This window comes from Vanacampus margaritifer, chromosome 12 (genome assembly GCF_051991255.1).
Source record: "Vanacampus margaritifer isolate UIUO_Vmar chromosome 12, RoL_Vmar_1.0, whole genome shotgun sequence".
Lineage (NCBI taxonomy): Eukaryota > Metazoa > Chordata > Actinopteri > Syngnathiformes > Syngnathidae > Vanacampus > Vanacampus margaritifer.
The window spans coordinates 17,527,397-17,542,818 of NC_135443.1; the positions used below are offsets into that span (position 1 = coordinate 17,527,397).

The following is a 15,422-nucleotide window of genomic DNA, read 5'->3' on the forward strand; positions in this document are numbered from 1 at the left end:
AAACATTGGCATCATTCATAATATGCTAAAGCATGGAGCTGATCTGCGAGTCGTAGATCTACAACGAAAATCCTCTCTTCATCATGCGGTGACAGGCGGCAGCATGTGAGTGAAGTCATCAACAAAAGTCAAATGATCACAATTTGATTGTTCAGGCAATCACTGACCATGATTTACATTTCCCAGTGTTGCAGTGCACTATTTGTGGGAGACAGAAATGTTCTGTTTCACAGACACAGACACGCACCAGGTTACCCCCCTTCACCTGGCGGCATCAACGGGCAACACAGATATGGTCCAATACCTCCTCAGAGATCAGGTAACACATAAAAACAGTAATGTGTCATCATTACAGCTAAAATCCAGAGTATACTTGCCCCGGGGTAGTGGTTTCCACGCATTAATTTTTGCTTGACTCCAAATTGTTCCTCTTGGGACGCCTGGTTTGCCACTGTATAACCAATTGAGCCCATGTTTCAGCGTTGTGGCGTGGATACTGTTGACCAAAAGGGGGCGACAGCACTTCACGTTGCAGCAGAGCGTGGATGCGTGGAGGTGTGCTGGATTTTGCTGCAAAAAGCTGGGTGCAGGATCCTTCATGAGAAAAATCTCAACGGCCTTACACCACTGGACCTCAGCAAGCAGGGGAAAACATTTAGGTGAATATGAAGCAAAATCTCCATAAGACCAGTTTGACAACACCACCAGTGATATTAATTTTATGTAATTTTGGGTAGTTCAGTAAACCCCCTATAGGGCCCAAGCCTTGCCATAAGTAGAGAAATTTGCATGAGTAATGCCTAGCTCAAACTACATAACTTTTATGTTGTTCATGACTTATGAGCTCACACTGTATGATGAAAAAAAAGGCAGAATAAACAATTGTTTTGATATTTTCATTGGTTAAAGTTGACATGAATAGAGATGCGCATGTGAATTTTGAATCCCGGGCGTTACAAAAATAGCACATAAAATGAAAATTTGTGTGTTTTTCTCCAGCTAATAGCGGAAATTATAACTGAATTTGTGAATAGCAAACCACGGATAGACAAGGGTTCACTCACTGCATACATTGCTGTACTGTGCTTTTATTTTGCAGGCATCAACAACTCACCAAACTACTGAGCCAGTACATGAATGTGCCAATCGACCACAAGCCTAAAGAATCTCATGGTAAGCATCATCTGTAATATTTAAATGAGATTTTGCACAATGGGCAAAAGTCTAAAAGGCATGTACATTTTGTTTACGTCCCTTAATGGCAGTTTTGTACTACTGGACACTGTTTTTTCCAATCCTGAGTGGAGCCACCATTCTTCTGGCAGCAGCCATGTTGGAAGGTTATGGTGGTCTCCTTTGTGGCTTACTCTTTCCTTGGCTGGCCAGAAGCATCTTTACTCAGTATCACCGTATGGCCACATATCAAAGGTTTGACAAACATTGTGGCTTGTTTCAAGTAAAGTAGGATGTTTTATTTCCAACACATTTTATGGCATATTGTATCTCTTTGTTCAGATAGCAGCTATCTTCCTTCCAGGTTACCCAACCCCATTTACCTGGGAACCCTCATTGCCGGCTTGCTCCATACCCTGCTTTGCTTTTACGGGAAAATAACACCTAATATCCTTCCCAAGCAATGTTGCATATTTTTTCTAGAGACTATGTTGATTCTCTAGTACTGCAAGGACAAGTGGGGATGTGAAGAACTTTTTTTTTTATTATTATGGCAAAAGTGAGGTCTTGTGTGATATGCTGACATCTCTTGTGACATAATGCATGACAGGAAGTTATTTTAGTTTTGTTCACAAAAATAAATCACACAAACTCAAATGCATGCAGTTAATCCTTTGAAATTAGCTCTAATTTGCACTCGTGGGTTACCTTGATATACGGACAATCTCACATGACGGCTCAGCTCTGAGTAGTTCAGCCAGTTGCAAAAAAGCCAAAAGAAAAAGTAAAACCTTAATGCTTTACTACTCACTGAACTGAGGTCGTGTGTGGTTTGCAGAGGCCTTTGTGTGATATGACGATAGTGCTCTATCTTTTGAAGTAAATGTTACCAAAAAAGAGTAAATAATTTGATTCTTATTAAACTTACAGATGTGGATTTTTGGACAAAATTGTCAGTATCCTTCCATTAAAGAAAGAAAAACCCACAATGAAACTGACAAAAGTAGGGATGCCACGATCACAATTTTCTGACCAATCACCGATCTGCAATCTTTTAAAAAGTCTGACCTACCAATCCAGATTTTTGCATTTTTTTCATTACAAGCAGCAAACACCTTCAGAGTTCCAATCTTATTTAATTGGAAAACATTGAACAATATCTGTGAAACAATACAAACGGGTTGTTTTAACTGCAAAGTAAGTAGTTCGCTGAAATAAAAATGAATAGCCTGTTAGTCATCACAGCAGAAGAGTACAGTGGCTGACTTTTTCAGACCGCTGAGGAGGGAGCTGAGATCAGTGGAAAAGATCGGTTTATATTTAAGGGATCGGCCGATCACCGATCCCCTAAAACTAAGGAAATTGGGGCCGATAGATAGGTCGGCCAATAGATCGATCGGTGCACCCCTAGACAAAAGTAGTAATACATTGGGGGAAATACAAATCAGGCATTGTTTTATTTTTGTGGTCAAACAGAAAAATCTTTTTTTTTTTAAACAATACCTACCCTCAACTTAATATTATGTTGCACAAACTTTTGAGGGAATTGCTACAATTAATTTCTGTAACTAGTCTCTCAGTGAGACTTTTAGCATGTCTCACCAGATATTTTTGGCCCAATAGTCATGGGTATATAGGACACTGTACAATAAGTTAGCGTCTGTTTGAACATTCGGCCATTGGAGGGCGCTATTATACTACATAACAACGATGCATTTGTTTTTAGCTTGTGTAAAACAAGGGAAGCTTATGATGTTATCTGAACATAAAAGTGATTTCAAGCTGATTCTTCTTCTCTGAGTGAGGTGGATTACAACAATTTGTGATACATAGTGCCAACTAGTGTGCAGGAGGGGCATAACAGTTAGTAGGCGTCACATTTGAAAATACTGACAGTCTGCCCTGGCAACTTAACCTAGCGGCAACCACCAGAATGCTTGACTTTTGGGTTCCACTGTAAAATAATTTGCTACTTATGCAACAATCTTATCTTTTTGAGAACATACATAAAGTCTTATCCTTAACATAATGAATGTGTGTGGCTGGGCGGTGCCACTACCGTCCAGGTGTCTACGGTCCACTTCTGCCTAGTCCTCGGTTTGTTCTGTAAGGTTCTGACTCAGGATCCTGGAACACTGGACAGAGCAAATGCTGATCATCGGTTCTCTTGCATCGCTGACCTTGCAGAAAAGAACCAGAGCCCTCACAGGTTTTGTCCCTACTGTGAGGTAAGACATGATACTGGACATGGGTCACAACTACATGTCACAGGAATGCCTTCATCGATAAACAGCTTGATCTTTTCTTTTAGTCTTTGATGGGACAAAATCAAATGATGCACTTTCATAAGACATTGATTATTCTGCACTAGTAGGTTTATCACCTTTTGGGTCTCCCTTCACCCATAGCTGTTCCAGCCCGACTACTCGAAGCACTGCAAGCTCTGTGATGTGTGCGTTCAAGACTACGACCACCATTGCCTTTTCCTAAACCGGTGCATCGGACGGGCTAACCACCGTCTCTTCCTCTTCTTCATCCTCTCTATGGTGACAGGCCACTTGTTGTTTGTCGCTACGGCAGCAAGTTACCTGTACGACAAGATGTCCGCCAGCAGCTTGTCGCCGTGGCTCACGTTCCTGGGGGGTGAGTTCTGGGTCACGGTGATGGTGGTTATGAACGCCATGACACTCTTGTGGGAGGTGTGGCTGCTGACAGAGCAGTTTCAAGCCATCTCCATAGCAACGACTACTTATTTCAGACACTGTGAAGATGTCAGGCGGCACAGGACACTTGGACAGCGCTGTGTCGCTGTACTGACTTTTCTGCTTGAGGGACGGAGACGGGTCGGCTGCGGACAGACAAAAGAGGACAAAATCGTAATGGACATTTAAAACTGTTTACTGATCATATGCACTGTGTAATCCATTAGTCAGCATTAGAAACATTTATGGAGACTTCATGAGTTTAATTTGTTGTCATGAGTTACACCAGTTTAATTTGTTGAGATGCAATACAAGAGCTCCATTAACAATTGTGACTTACAAAGTACAAATAACAGGTTGACAAAATCGATGGGTTTTATTTAAAATTGGATACATGATTTAGCTTCTATGGAGGAACAAAATAGCTCTCAGCATAATGCAGTAGTTTTAAAACATTGAAACCTATACGACCATAATAACATTGCTAAATGAATGCTGAGTGTCAGCACTGAATGTTGCTTCAAAATTGCACTCCATTTACCATTGCCACTGAGATATAGCATACAGTACAACCAATCAGAGCAAAGCTTACTTATATATCAATTTATGAAACATTCAGACGTTTCACCTGCTTTCATTCTTCTGAAAAAGCCAGTACAAGTACTCAAAAATTAGGTGTGGCATGAGATCTTTGAGAACAAAAGTTTTTTTCCTGTGGTCTTACTTTATTAAATTTTGAATGATTGGAAAGTTTCTGTTGCTTTCAGATCTATTCTCACATTCATGTCTGATGGAGAAACATACAGTATGTGCATACAAAAATCAGCAGTTTTCACTTCTCTATCAAGTTGCCTTACTTCCTGAGGCAGAGACTGACAAGAGGATGTTGTAATTTATGTCACAAGATTTATTTACTTTTTCCCTAAGGCTACTGGGGGCTGCATGATATTCTGTTGTAAAGAACAAGCTCCAGACGAGGCATCATCAAGTAGAGTAATTGCTGGGACTCACTGAGAATACATTAGTGACCAAAGTGAATGTATATTCAAAACAGGCGAGGGGGGGCATCAGGCAACCGAGAACAGCCTGTGCAACAGTAGGAGAGAGACTGAGGGAAGAGGAGAGTGAGGGGTTAAGTGCTTGCATGCCTGGCATCAAACGGAAACTCCAAGTGCAAGAGAGAACGGCAGGGAGAGAAATGCTGGAAGAGGATGTAAAAGGGCGAGGCATCTGCATGAGTGTGTCTGAACAGAGGGATGCCACCCGTGACCATGCCCAGCCCCAAGATAAAACAGGCTCGCCGAGGTAAGATTTTTTTTTTCTTCATGTAACAATTACATAGTGTCAGCACTTTAATTGATAAATTCACATGTTTTCTTCAGTTAACCTTTTGTGACAAATACACAGACAGTTGGCATGATGGTGAAAGGTGATGTAATCTCTCATCTCTCGATGATACCCTATTAAGATTTCTTTAAAATTTTAATTCGATTGTCTACTACGAGGAGATTATGTGGTCTCTTTCTTTCTACCTTATTGCTTTTTTTTGTTCAGCATTTCAAATAAAGCAAGTCACAAAAAGTGAAGAGAACAGTTTCCATGGTTTTCACATTGACTTTACATTCAAAAGGTTCTTGGTTCAAATCTAAGTGACGAGTTATCTCCCAGCTTTCTTTTTTAGCCTGACTTTGATGATGGGGCTTTGGAAGGATCAAAACTGAAGTTCTTTTTAAATAGCCAACGCTGTTAAATTATAGGCAAGGGAAAAAAATTGTGACAATGTTTCTCATTTGGTCATTTTCTAGAGGAATTTGTCTTGTCGAGTAATTCAAATTTCTTGTGTTCTTATCCTAAAACAGCTCGTTCTAAGAGCATGGTCTTCGGAGAGCTGCCTCGGGCCTCCAGGCCATGCTCCCCTTTCGACCAGGAGAAGGTGCTGAAGGCAGGTTGGCTGAAGAGACAACGCATCATCATGAAAAACTGGCAACTACGGTGGTTTGTCCTCAAGGCTGAAGCTTTGTATTTCTACAAGGACCAGAATGAGACCAGGCAACAGGTAAAATGCAAGTGTGAAGTAATTGACCATTTTCTTTCTTTTTGAGTCCCCATGTACAGTACACAATCAAGGTTTATATTAAAAAAAAATAATCTTATAGTGTCACACTTCAAAGGAAAGTCAACTGTAGTTCAGGTGCTTCAGAGAGATATCTCTTAAAACAACATGTTCCCCTCCTCTGCTGGAGGGATTTCTACATTCATGTGTCCAATTGTCTAATTGATGACATATCCCGGTGAAAAAACAACTCTTGATTGGCCCTTAAATATCGCTAGTATAATATTGACTAACCTTGCATTTCTCACATCAGTGCATTCTCCCACCCCCTCCTTTTTTTGTTTTTTGTTTTTTGTTACAGGGTTGCATTCCTCTCAAGGGCACCCAGGTCAATGAGCTGCCTACCAATCAGGATGAGCCAGGCCGTAATTTATTTGAAATTGTTCCAGGTGGGTTGGCGTAATGACAAAGTATGAGAAAGTGGTGAACCTTAGATGTTTACAATGGATTCTTCTGAATGAATTGATGGAGTTTAAGTGCCTTCAAATAATGTATAAAACCCATCATGAAATCATACCAATTAACATGCAAATCAATGTTGTTGTTTTTTAAAGTGAAAGGGAGTACAAATGAAGAGAAACAGATATTTTTTCCAAACCTAAATACAGAACAAAACAAAAAGAACGATGTATTTCAACTCAAGGTGTCAGTTTGTGGAACAATCTGGATTATAAAACAAAATCATCTCAGGCCATTTGAATTTTTTAAAAATGTATAAAAGCACAATTTCTGGAGAAATATAGTTAGTACAAGGTCTTTCTATTTAGTGATTTTGTTTAATCGTTACTCAGAAAGCGTCTTGGCTTTGCTGTCATTCATTTTGTGCTGACTGTTTTTTTCTTTTCTTTTTTGTGTGTGTTGATTAGGGACAGATATTATAAGTTTTTCTTCTTTCTGACCCCTTTCATTTTTATTTTTTTTAAATAATGAAAATATTTTTGGCCAATAATTTTCAGACTGGATTTGGGTTCGAATTTTATTTTATTTTTTAATTGCTTTATTTAACTAATTGAACTCAAAAGCCAAACATGGCAAACATTAAACAAACAATAATCATCATCACAGTAAGTCATACACAACAATCTCAGTAAAGGAAAAGGAAGAAATAATAATAATAATAAATTGCCAGGGGTCTTCAACTAAGAAATATTAAAAACACCAAAATGAGAACACTGACTTTTGACAGCTTTCTTATTTTTGGAAGTAGAGATGGACTGTAAATATACGTCTATCGCTTTCAAAAACAGAAAAAAAATAGATTTCGACTTTACAAATTTACACTTATCAATGTGAAACTTTGATTCGGGTTCTAATTTCCTGCCTTCTTTCTGTGTATGTGACGTCATGTACACATTGTGGGCGTTTGGCCACAGGTGGCAGTAGCAATTCATCCATCCATCCATCCATTTTCTTGACCGGTTTTCCTCACAAGGGTCGCGGGGGTGCTGGAGCCTATCCCAGCTGGCTTCGGGCAGTAGGCGGGGTACACCCTGAACTGGTTGCCAGCCAATCGCAGGGCACACAGAGACAAACAACCATACTCACAATCACACCTATGGACAATTTGGAGTGTTCAATTCGAAAATCAATTTTCTGTATCCAGCAGCTTTGAAGATAAAAGAACGTGAAAGTTCCCATAAGAACTTCACAAGGTTGGTGAAATCAGCCTGGACGCGGGACGCAAGGCTTTAACACAGGACTGTCCCTGCCCAAATAGGACATTATAGTGCAATTTATGTGTATCATTTCTTTGGTGTGTTATCCACAAGCATCCAGATTAATAGCTACCACAAAAAATATACTTAAATGTTGTCAAAGGTTACTGTATCAAAATGTCAAGCTAAAATGTCAGACCGGCGGTTGTCCAGCTGTGACTAAGAGGAATGACGGGACGCTGCACTGATGCAATTTTTATGTTTTCAGGGGTAGTTGTAGAAAGTGACCGAAACCATGAATCGTTCCTGCTCATGGCTAACTCTGAAAGTGACGTAGAAGAATGGGTCAGAGCAATACACAGAGCAATATGGGCCCCACTTGGAGGAGGTGAGTGTCATCAAAATCCTGTGTATTGCGTCGATCCACTTTCTAATTATGTCTAAACATGCAGACTAAAATGTTCTTTGATATGCACCCGTAGGTATCTTTGGGCAGCACTTAGAAGAGACCATGCTTAATGAGGGACAATGTGGTTCCCAGCGGAGGGTGCCGGTGCTGGTCGAGCGGTGTGCGTGTTTCATACGTGACCATGGACTTCAAGAGGAAGGACTTTTCAGGGCCCCTGGGCAGACTAATCATGTTCGATTACTGCAGGATGCGTTTGACCGCGGTGAGAGTCTGTTGTTTGACAGGTGAGTCAATTGGATTACACATTGTACAGTACCTGCTATTAACCCGAGTGACTCACATCTCTCTGTGCCTTTCAGTACCACTGATGTCCACACAGTTGCGTCACTCCTGAAGCTGTATTTACGCGAGTTACCTGAGCCTGTAATCCCCTTCACCAAGTATGCACAATTTCTGTCTTGTGCACTGCTACTCAACAAGGATAAAGAAATGGTAAAAAAAAAAAAAAAAAACGCCTATAACTCATACACAGTAAAATCTGAAGTGTAAATTTAACTCCCATACAGTTTATATAGTTCTCACCAGTTCTGCCTTAATTTTACACTTCCAAAAGTGTAAAAATGTAACTCATTGGTTGAGTGAAATTACAACAGCCAGTGTTATTATTTGACACATAAAAGTTAACTTTTTGCACTTCACAAGTGTTATCTACTTTCACCTATCAGTGTTATTTTTTAACACTTACAAGTGTTATTTTCTTTCATGTTTTTTTTTAATTATTGCAGTTTTGTTGTTACTTTTAACCACATAATGTTATTTTCGGTTTTTAGGTGTTAATTTCTCACAGTTTTAGTGCCACTTCTTGACAAGTTTTTATTTTGCAACTCAAATGGAGACAGTGGGACTTGAACCTAGTACCTAGCACTTGGGGGGCAACAACACTAACAAGTACGCCACGAGATAGTACATGTTTGTTGCCACAAAATTCTTTCTTGTAAGCCTAGTTCCCGCACGACTCCCGGTTAATTAGAAAAGGGAGAAAATAACCCATACGTATAAGGCAACTCAGCCTGGAGTCAATGAGTTTGACTCGCTGAAATAACACCACCCGTAGAGCTTTTTCTTTACTTTGAGTGTTCAAATAACACCCAAATCAACACCCAGTAACTCCAAAAAAATTACCACTAGATTTTTAACTCAATTTAACACTACAGAATTTGCTGTGTACATAGTACATAGTACACTGGTAGGTCAACGAATTTACGGCATTTCCCTTAAAATGAATTGAGGTGGCACATAAGTGATTAGCGTATCCATCTCACAGTTCTGAGGTTTGGAGTTCTGCACTCTAAAAACAGTTGGGTCAAAAATAACCCGGTTATGGGTCAAAAATTGACAGATCCTCTACTTGGGTCGATTTGATCCAACTTTGGGTCAAAAATCGGGTCATGTTGTATAAAACAACCCAGAAGATTGTGTTAGATCTTCTACTTGGGTCAATTTGACTCAACTTTCTGGATTGTCTTGCACAAAACGGGGTCATTTTGTATAAAACAATCCAGAAAGTTGGGTTTGGGTTAAATCCTCTGCTTGGGTCAATTTGACCCAACTTTGGGTAAAAAATTGGGTCATTTAAAACAACCCATAAAGTTAGGTCAGATCTTCTACTTGGATCAATTTGACCCAACTTTGGATTTAAAAAAAAGAAGAAGAAAAAAAAAAGAGTCATTTTGTATAGAACCCACAAAGTGGGTTTTGACCCATCTGTTTTTAGTGTGGGCTGTGGCTTTTCTGTGTGGAGTTGATATGTGCGTTTGACCTTAAAACAACACTAAGGAACTTTTCAACCTTCATAAAATATTTTCATAACTTCCAACTAGTTGAATGGTTCCTTTCTCATGGCTTGAGGATGTCTGTATCACTTTTACTGGCACTAAGCAACTTTGAGGATGATTCCTGCCACACAAAAAAAATACAAATACGGTGACTGTTAACAGCATAGGTAATTTCCCCTTTTCCCTATTTGTTACCAAGGTTATTTTAGTTAACGATAACTTACGAAATAACAAAAACTAAAATTCTAAATAAAATGGTAAAAACAAAAACAAAATGAAAATGCTTAACGAAAATGCTTTTTAAAAAACAAATACTAACTGAAACTACATTTTACATTTACATAACTAACTAAAACTAGAATTATAGCAAAAATGTATTTTGTTGTTGTCTCTGGCAATTAATTTAATACAGCCTTTGGGGTTGATTTTAAATTATATCGATAAATGTTTATTTTTTTAAGTTTAAATTATTTCGATATTAACTGGAATAAGAACGTTTGAAAGTGTGTCGCATGAAGTGACGTCATCTAGCAGCAGCCAATACAAAAGCACCTTCAGATGACGTCGCTCCTATTTTGCGTGTTTGACTTTTGGCTCCAATGGCTCACCTTGCCTGCTTGCTCATTTAACTCAGCCGAAACGCTAAGTAAGAAGTGTGTTACTTTTTTCATTTTACCAAGATGTTTATGCATGACATGTTTTTGAAATGAAAACTAATACTAAAACTAACAAAAACTAAACTAAAACTAGGCATTTTTTAAATAACTAAAACTAATTAAAAATTAACAGAGCCGCCCTGAAAACTAATTCAAACTTACTAAATTTAAAAAACTAAACTAAAAATAAATAAATAAATAACTATAATGAAAATTTCAAAACTATAATAACCCTGTTTGTTACAAAGACTGAAGTCGATTCAAACATCTTTGCGCGATTACTGCTGTCATGGTTGAAGCTACAAAACAACCTAAGAAATGAAAGTTTTGTTTGAGGAGACAAAAAAAGCAAAAGAGAGGCAAACCAGATAAAGGGACAGTCAAAGTCGCTGGTGTGAGCTCAATGACGAGGAGGGATTTCTGACCGACACTGCTCTGTTCCTGGCTGGATTAGTAGCTTTGGTTGCTCAAATCAAAATGATAATGCTAAGTTAGCTATTGGAAATTCGCGTGGTAGCAATAAATAGGCATCAGCTCGATAGTTTGTAGTTTTATCAGGATTTCATGATGCTTTGCGCTCGTCATCATGGGAAATGTGGTCATTCAGGCAAAACATTGCCGCTTTTGCCCATCACTCACTGTATATACTAATAAAGTTGTTTTTCCAAGGGTATCATAGAGCTTGGCAAGCAGGTGAAATCACTTCCAAAGGTCAACTACAACCTTCTCGAATACATCTGTAGGTAAGTCATACAGTGACACAGTGCCATTCGTAATTCACTATTTGATATGAGAAACTCGTCATTGATCATGCCCACGTGCACATCAGTGGAAGCGGCATCACATCCATGCGATGTACGTTACAACGTGTCTCCCTTAATATAAGTCTTAACCCTTTAAAAGATTTTTCTTTGAAAGTTTTTGCCTTTTTTTAAGGTTTTTTTCTTGTCTGCCGTATTTTTTCCCGGGAAGATTTTTTTTTTTTATACTAGATTTCAGAAGCTGGAAAAAAATCCCCCAATATAATTCTTAATCTTTTAAAATATTTTATAGGAGCTTTTTAAAAGACTAACCTATAACCATGAGCAAAAAAATAAAGGGATTTAAAATTATTTTATTAATTATTGTATTCGACTTGTATTGAGGGTTTTTTCTTCCAGCTGTCCCACCCCCCCCCCCCAAAAAAAAATATTCTTGGAAAAAAGGACTGACGACCCCCATTAAAAAAAATTAATAAAAAAAAAAGAAGGAAAAAAAGGGGGGGGGGGGACAAGCCTCCCTTGCAAGCTGAGCCCACACGCCTGTCAGCATCATGACTCAGCTTCTCGTCATGCATCAGAATTTCAGCCACACGTTCAATGTCAAATTTTAAAATGCCACATACGTCTCTGGTTCTTGTGCGCTCAGATTTCTAGATGAAGTCCAGTCCCACTCTGATGCCAATAAGATGAGCGTCCAGAACCTCGCCACTGTGTTCGGACCAAACGTGCTTCGGCCCAGAGTGGAGGATCCGGTTATCATGATGGAGGGTTGGTGACAGTGCTGCAACAGTAAAATCCAACCTTCCATGTCGCTTAATCTTTCACACTAACGATGACGCATTTTTAATTGAAAACAGGAAGTTCTCAGGTGCAACAACTGATGACTGTACTGATCAGTGAACATGCCAGACTGTATCGGCTCGAAAACCTTGAGAATTCTCTGCTGCGTCAAAATGATTCTCTCCATAAAGGCAAAGTGGAATGGCTTAAACAAGAGGCTTCCGAACCTCTGGTGGCATCTAACACAGGTGCTCAAATACCTCAGCAAACTCCTCAACCTAATACCCCTTCTAAGGACAATATGCAGACACCATCCATCACTACCTCTGAGACAGATGAAGGTGGACTAGTGAAGATTAAGGCAGAGGAAAATGGGGTCGGTCACTCAAAACCACCAAAAGAGGGGAGCGATAGCCCCACTACGCAGCCCAGAGTCCTCTCTGCTTGGAGGTGCTCTTTTAAGGGCAGTTCTCTGGGGTCGAGGGTTGAGATCGGAGGATCAGCGGGGGATGTGCCAGTGTCAGCACCAGCTGGTAGTAACTGGTTGATGAATGGCCTGTCGTCCCTCCGCGCACACAGGCACACCACCTCATCTGGTGCAAAACTAAAACACTCGGCTCCGTCCCTGAAGGACTCAACCCTCTCCCTTAAAGAGACCACAGTGAGAGACACCGAGAAGGACACCGAGAAGGACACCTCCTGGATGTCGCCCTCTCGGAGGACCCTTCACCAGTCGCATAGACTGTCTGCTTATGACAATGTCGCTCCTTCCACGCTCAGCTTGCCAACTCAAAGCTCCTCCATCTGGACTGCTTTTGAGATCTCACTGGCTGATCCAGGAGACCAAAAGAGAACACTGAGCGAGGGTACAACAGCCCTAAATCAGCAGCCAAGTAGTACTGAGGATGATATTCGAACAAACGTAGTCGTGGAGTTACAACAAGAGCTGAAGACACAGAGGGTGACCTTTGAATGCAGCATTCGCAAGTAAGATGAACATTTGTTCCTGATTTTGATCTGTGATTACCGATTACGGCGAAACAATATAACATTCATCTCCTATTTAAGGTTGGAGGAAAACTGCCGTAAGCACCAGGCCCAAGTAAACAAACTTGAGGAGGTGCTGGATCAGGAGAGAAAGCGGTTCTACATGATGGAGATCCGATTCAGGAATTCGGAGCGCGCACGCCAAGACGCAGAGAACCGAAACGTTCTCCTCCAAATGGAGATGGAAGACTTCTACAAAACTAACTAACAACAAAGTCCAGTTAAGCCTGGACCAATTTATCATCATCTGGTTTTATGATGCATTCGAGGAAGGTGGGAAGTTGGATTTATCCCACTCACATTGTTGCAAAGCTAATGTAAACAACAAAGATTCTGATCAATTGTTTTTTGTTCTAATTAACACAGTCATTCCAAATCACGTTGTATTACGTGAACCTATGTTAAATAAATAAAGTAACAACAAATAAAGATAAAATACATGTTTAAAATCTTGTAAATTATGTTTAGACATTCACAGTCAGTCTCTCCATGGGGGTTACCATTGTCGAATGACATCAGACTTAGCTCTTTTTCGACTTCGCAGGTCGGATCTCCAAGTTGAAGGAGGCGTTCCTTTGCACACTTCCTGGTATGAAGTCGGGAAAAGTGTGACTTCCCACTTTCCTTGAATGCAACAATAGCTGAGGTTTTGAAAAGAAAATACTGGATACTGTACAGCAGTTTCCCAACCCTTATCAATTGCTATGTAGGTAAAACTTCCCTTATACAGTATAGAGCTTTACCAAGGCCAAAAATTTGGTAGATCAGTTAGTTGGAGGCTACTTCCTGGTTAAAACCGAGGACAACAGACAGGTGGTGCTATTATAATTGTGGGTGGTTGACGCTCCTATCGGTGCCAAAGTGTAAAATCTGCACGACCTGTTTTTGCGGAACAGTTTTGTTTTTTTATCTGTCAACTGGATCCATCCTTTCTATTTACTGTGAAAACAAAGCCATGGGTGGCCATATTTAGTGAAGTAGAGTGATGTTGACATGGCAGTGACTGACCAACCTATAGGATGCCAAAAATGTATTACACTATACTACTACCACTATTTTTTTTTGTTTAAAGTCTTGTGTAACTTGTAACAGTATCTTCCATATTAACACAAGGGCTGGACTGGCAGAAAAAAAATGCTGTAAATCAGCCCTTGCATTTTAGCATGCACGCGCTCGTGTGCGTACAAGCATGACTGGACAGTGCGATTATGGACAATGATTTCTCAGCCATGTTGTTTGCGTGCTATGATGTGAAAATAATGAATATGCTTGATGGTGACTTTAAGAGTTAAATATTCTATCCTATAGACAAATTCTTGTCAAATTGATATTCTGACATGACTCCTGACCACTCCTGGCTACCACATAGCTCTACCACTGATGCTGACCGGTTCAGTTTGCCGTCGATAATGGAAATGTATTAATGAGCTGCTGCCTCTAAATTGTGGGGGGTTAATAATAAATAGCACCGGGTATCTGCCCTTTATGGCAGATGGCCAGTCCAGCCCGAGAACCTAAAGACTAAAATCCAATGCAAACTCCGTATTGGACGGACAGAGTCCAGATACGTACAACCTACTAATTGTGCAGCGGATTTGCACACCACTTGCTAATAAGCTATGGAAATGAGGAAGAAACGAACAAAGACAATTGTTCAAATTCAACTCTTTTATTTGCTTGAGTTGGAGGTGGACAGTTTAGCTCCCCCCCCCCTTTTTTTTTTAATGTATTGTATGGCGACACCTCCATACAATTCATCCTTTAAAAAAACTCAGGTTTAATATTGTGTCGCCAGTGCTTTACAATTACAACCCATCGGAAGACCGACTTGCCATCCCAGTAATGCTGAATGACTTTCTTGTTCCTGCACTTAACCCAATGGGCAAAGAGTACTTTACACTTTAAGGGGAGGAAAACCACTCAATAAAAGAGGCAGCCACAACAGTCATTGAAGATATGGCCCAGCAAATGTGAGGACATGCATCACAATCCCCAAGTGCATTCTGGGAGCAAGTGGAGTTACTACTTGGGAGTGCCCGAACATGATCATTGTAAAGACGCGACACACTGGGAACCTTGAGTCATCAGCGACATCTGAAGGGAACAACTGTGGAGGCCTGAAAATGACTTGTTTGCAAACTCCCACACATACAGTACATCTACAGTATAATGTACATCCCATTGACTACTCTAATCTACCAATTGTATTGCACAGAAAAACAATGCAATGAAATATAGGAAACAAAATGCATTAGAAACAGTACTTTTGAGCTACATGTACATTACATACA

At 40.0% G+C, this 15,422-nt stretch overlaps 2 protein-coding genes across 2 annotated transcripts in view; both read left to right on the forward strand.

The window, feature by feature from the left end:
• LOC144061841 (uncharacterized) overlaps positions 1–4,625 on the forward strand; it is a 5,620-nt gene extending 995 nt beyond the window's left edge. Inside the window, exons 3-10 of the mRNA XM_077582701.1 lie at positions 1–105; positions 187–319; positions 481–659; positions 1,100–1,173; positions 1,266–1,428; positions 1,538–1,620; positions 3,208–3,401; positions 3,582–4,625. The exon at positions 1–105 is cut by the window's left edge and continues 6 nt beyond it. Of these exons, the coding sequence (XP_077438827.1) occupies positions 1–105; positions 187–319; positions 481–659; positions 1,100–1,173; positions 1,266–1,428; positions 1,538–1,620; positions 3,208–3,401; positions 3,582–4,064 (1,414 nt within the window). The 3' untranslated portion in view covers positions 4,065–4,625. The remainder of the gene's footprint in view (positions 106–186; positions 320–480; positions 660–1,099; positions 1,174–1,265; positions 1,429–1,537; positions 1,621–3,207; positions 3,402–3,581) is intronic.
• Positions 4,626–5,146: 521 nt separating this feature from the next.
• On the forward strand, positions 5,147–14,791 carry arhgap22a (Rho GTPase activating protein 22a). The gene is made up of 10 exons (XM_077582696.1): positions 5,147–5,180; positions 5,735–5,931; positions 6,290–6,377; positions 7,912–8,031; positions 8,126–8,336; positions 8,412–8,544; positions 11,213–11,286; positions 11,951–12,072; positions 12,162–13,071; positions 13,153–14,791. The coding sequence occupies exons 1-10, from the start codon at positions 5,147–5,149 to the stop codon at positions 13,337–13,339; spliced, it is 2,076 nt and encodes a 691-aa protein (XP_077438822.1). The 3' UTR covers positions 13,340–14,791.
• The last annotated feature ends 631 nt before the right edge of the window (positions 14,792–15,422 follow it).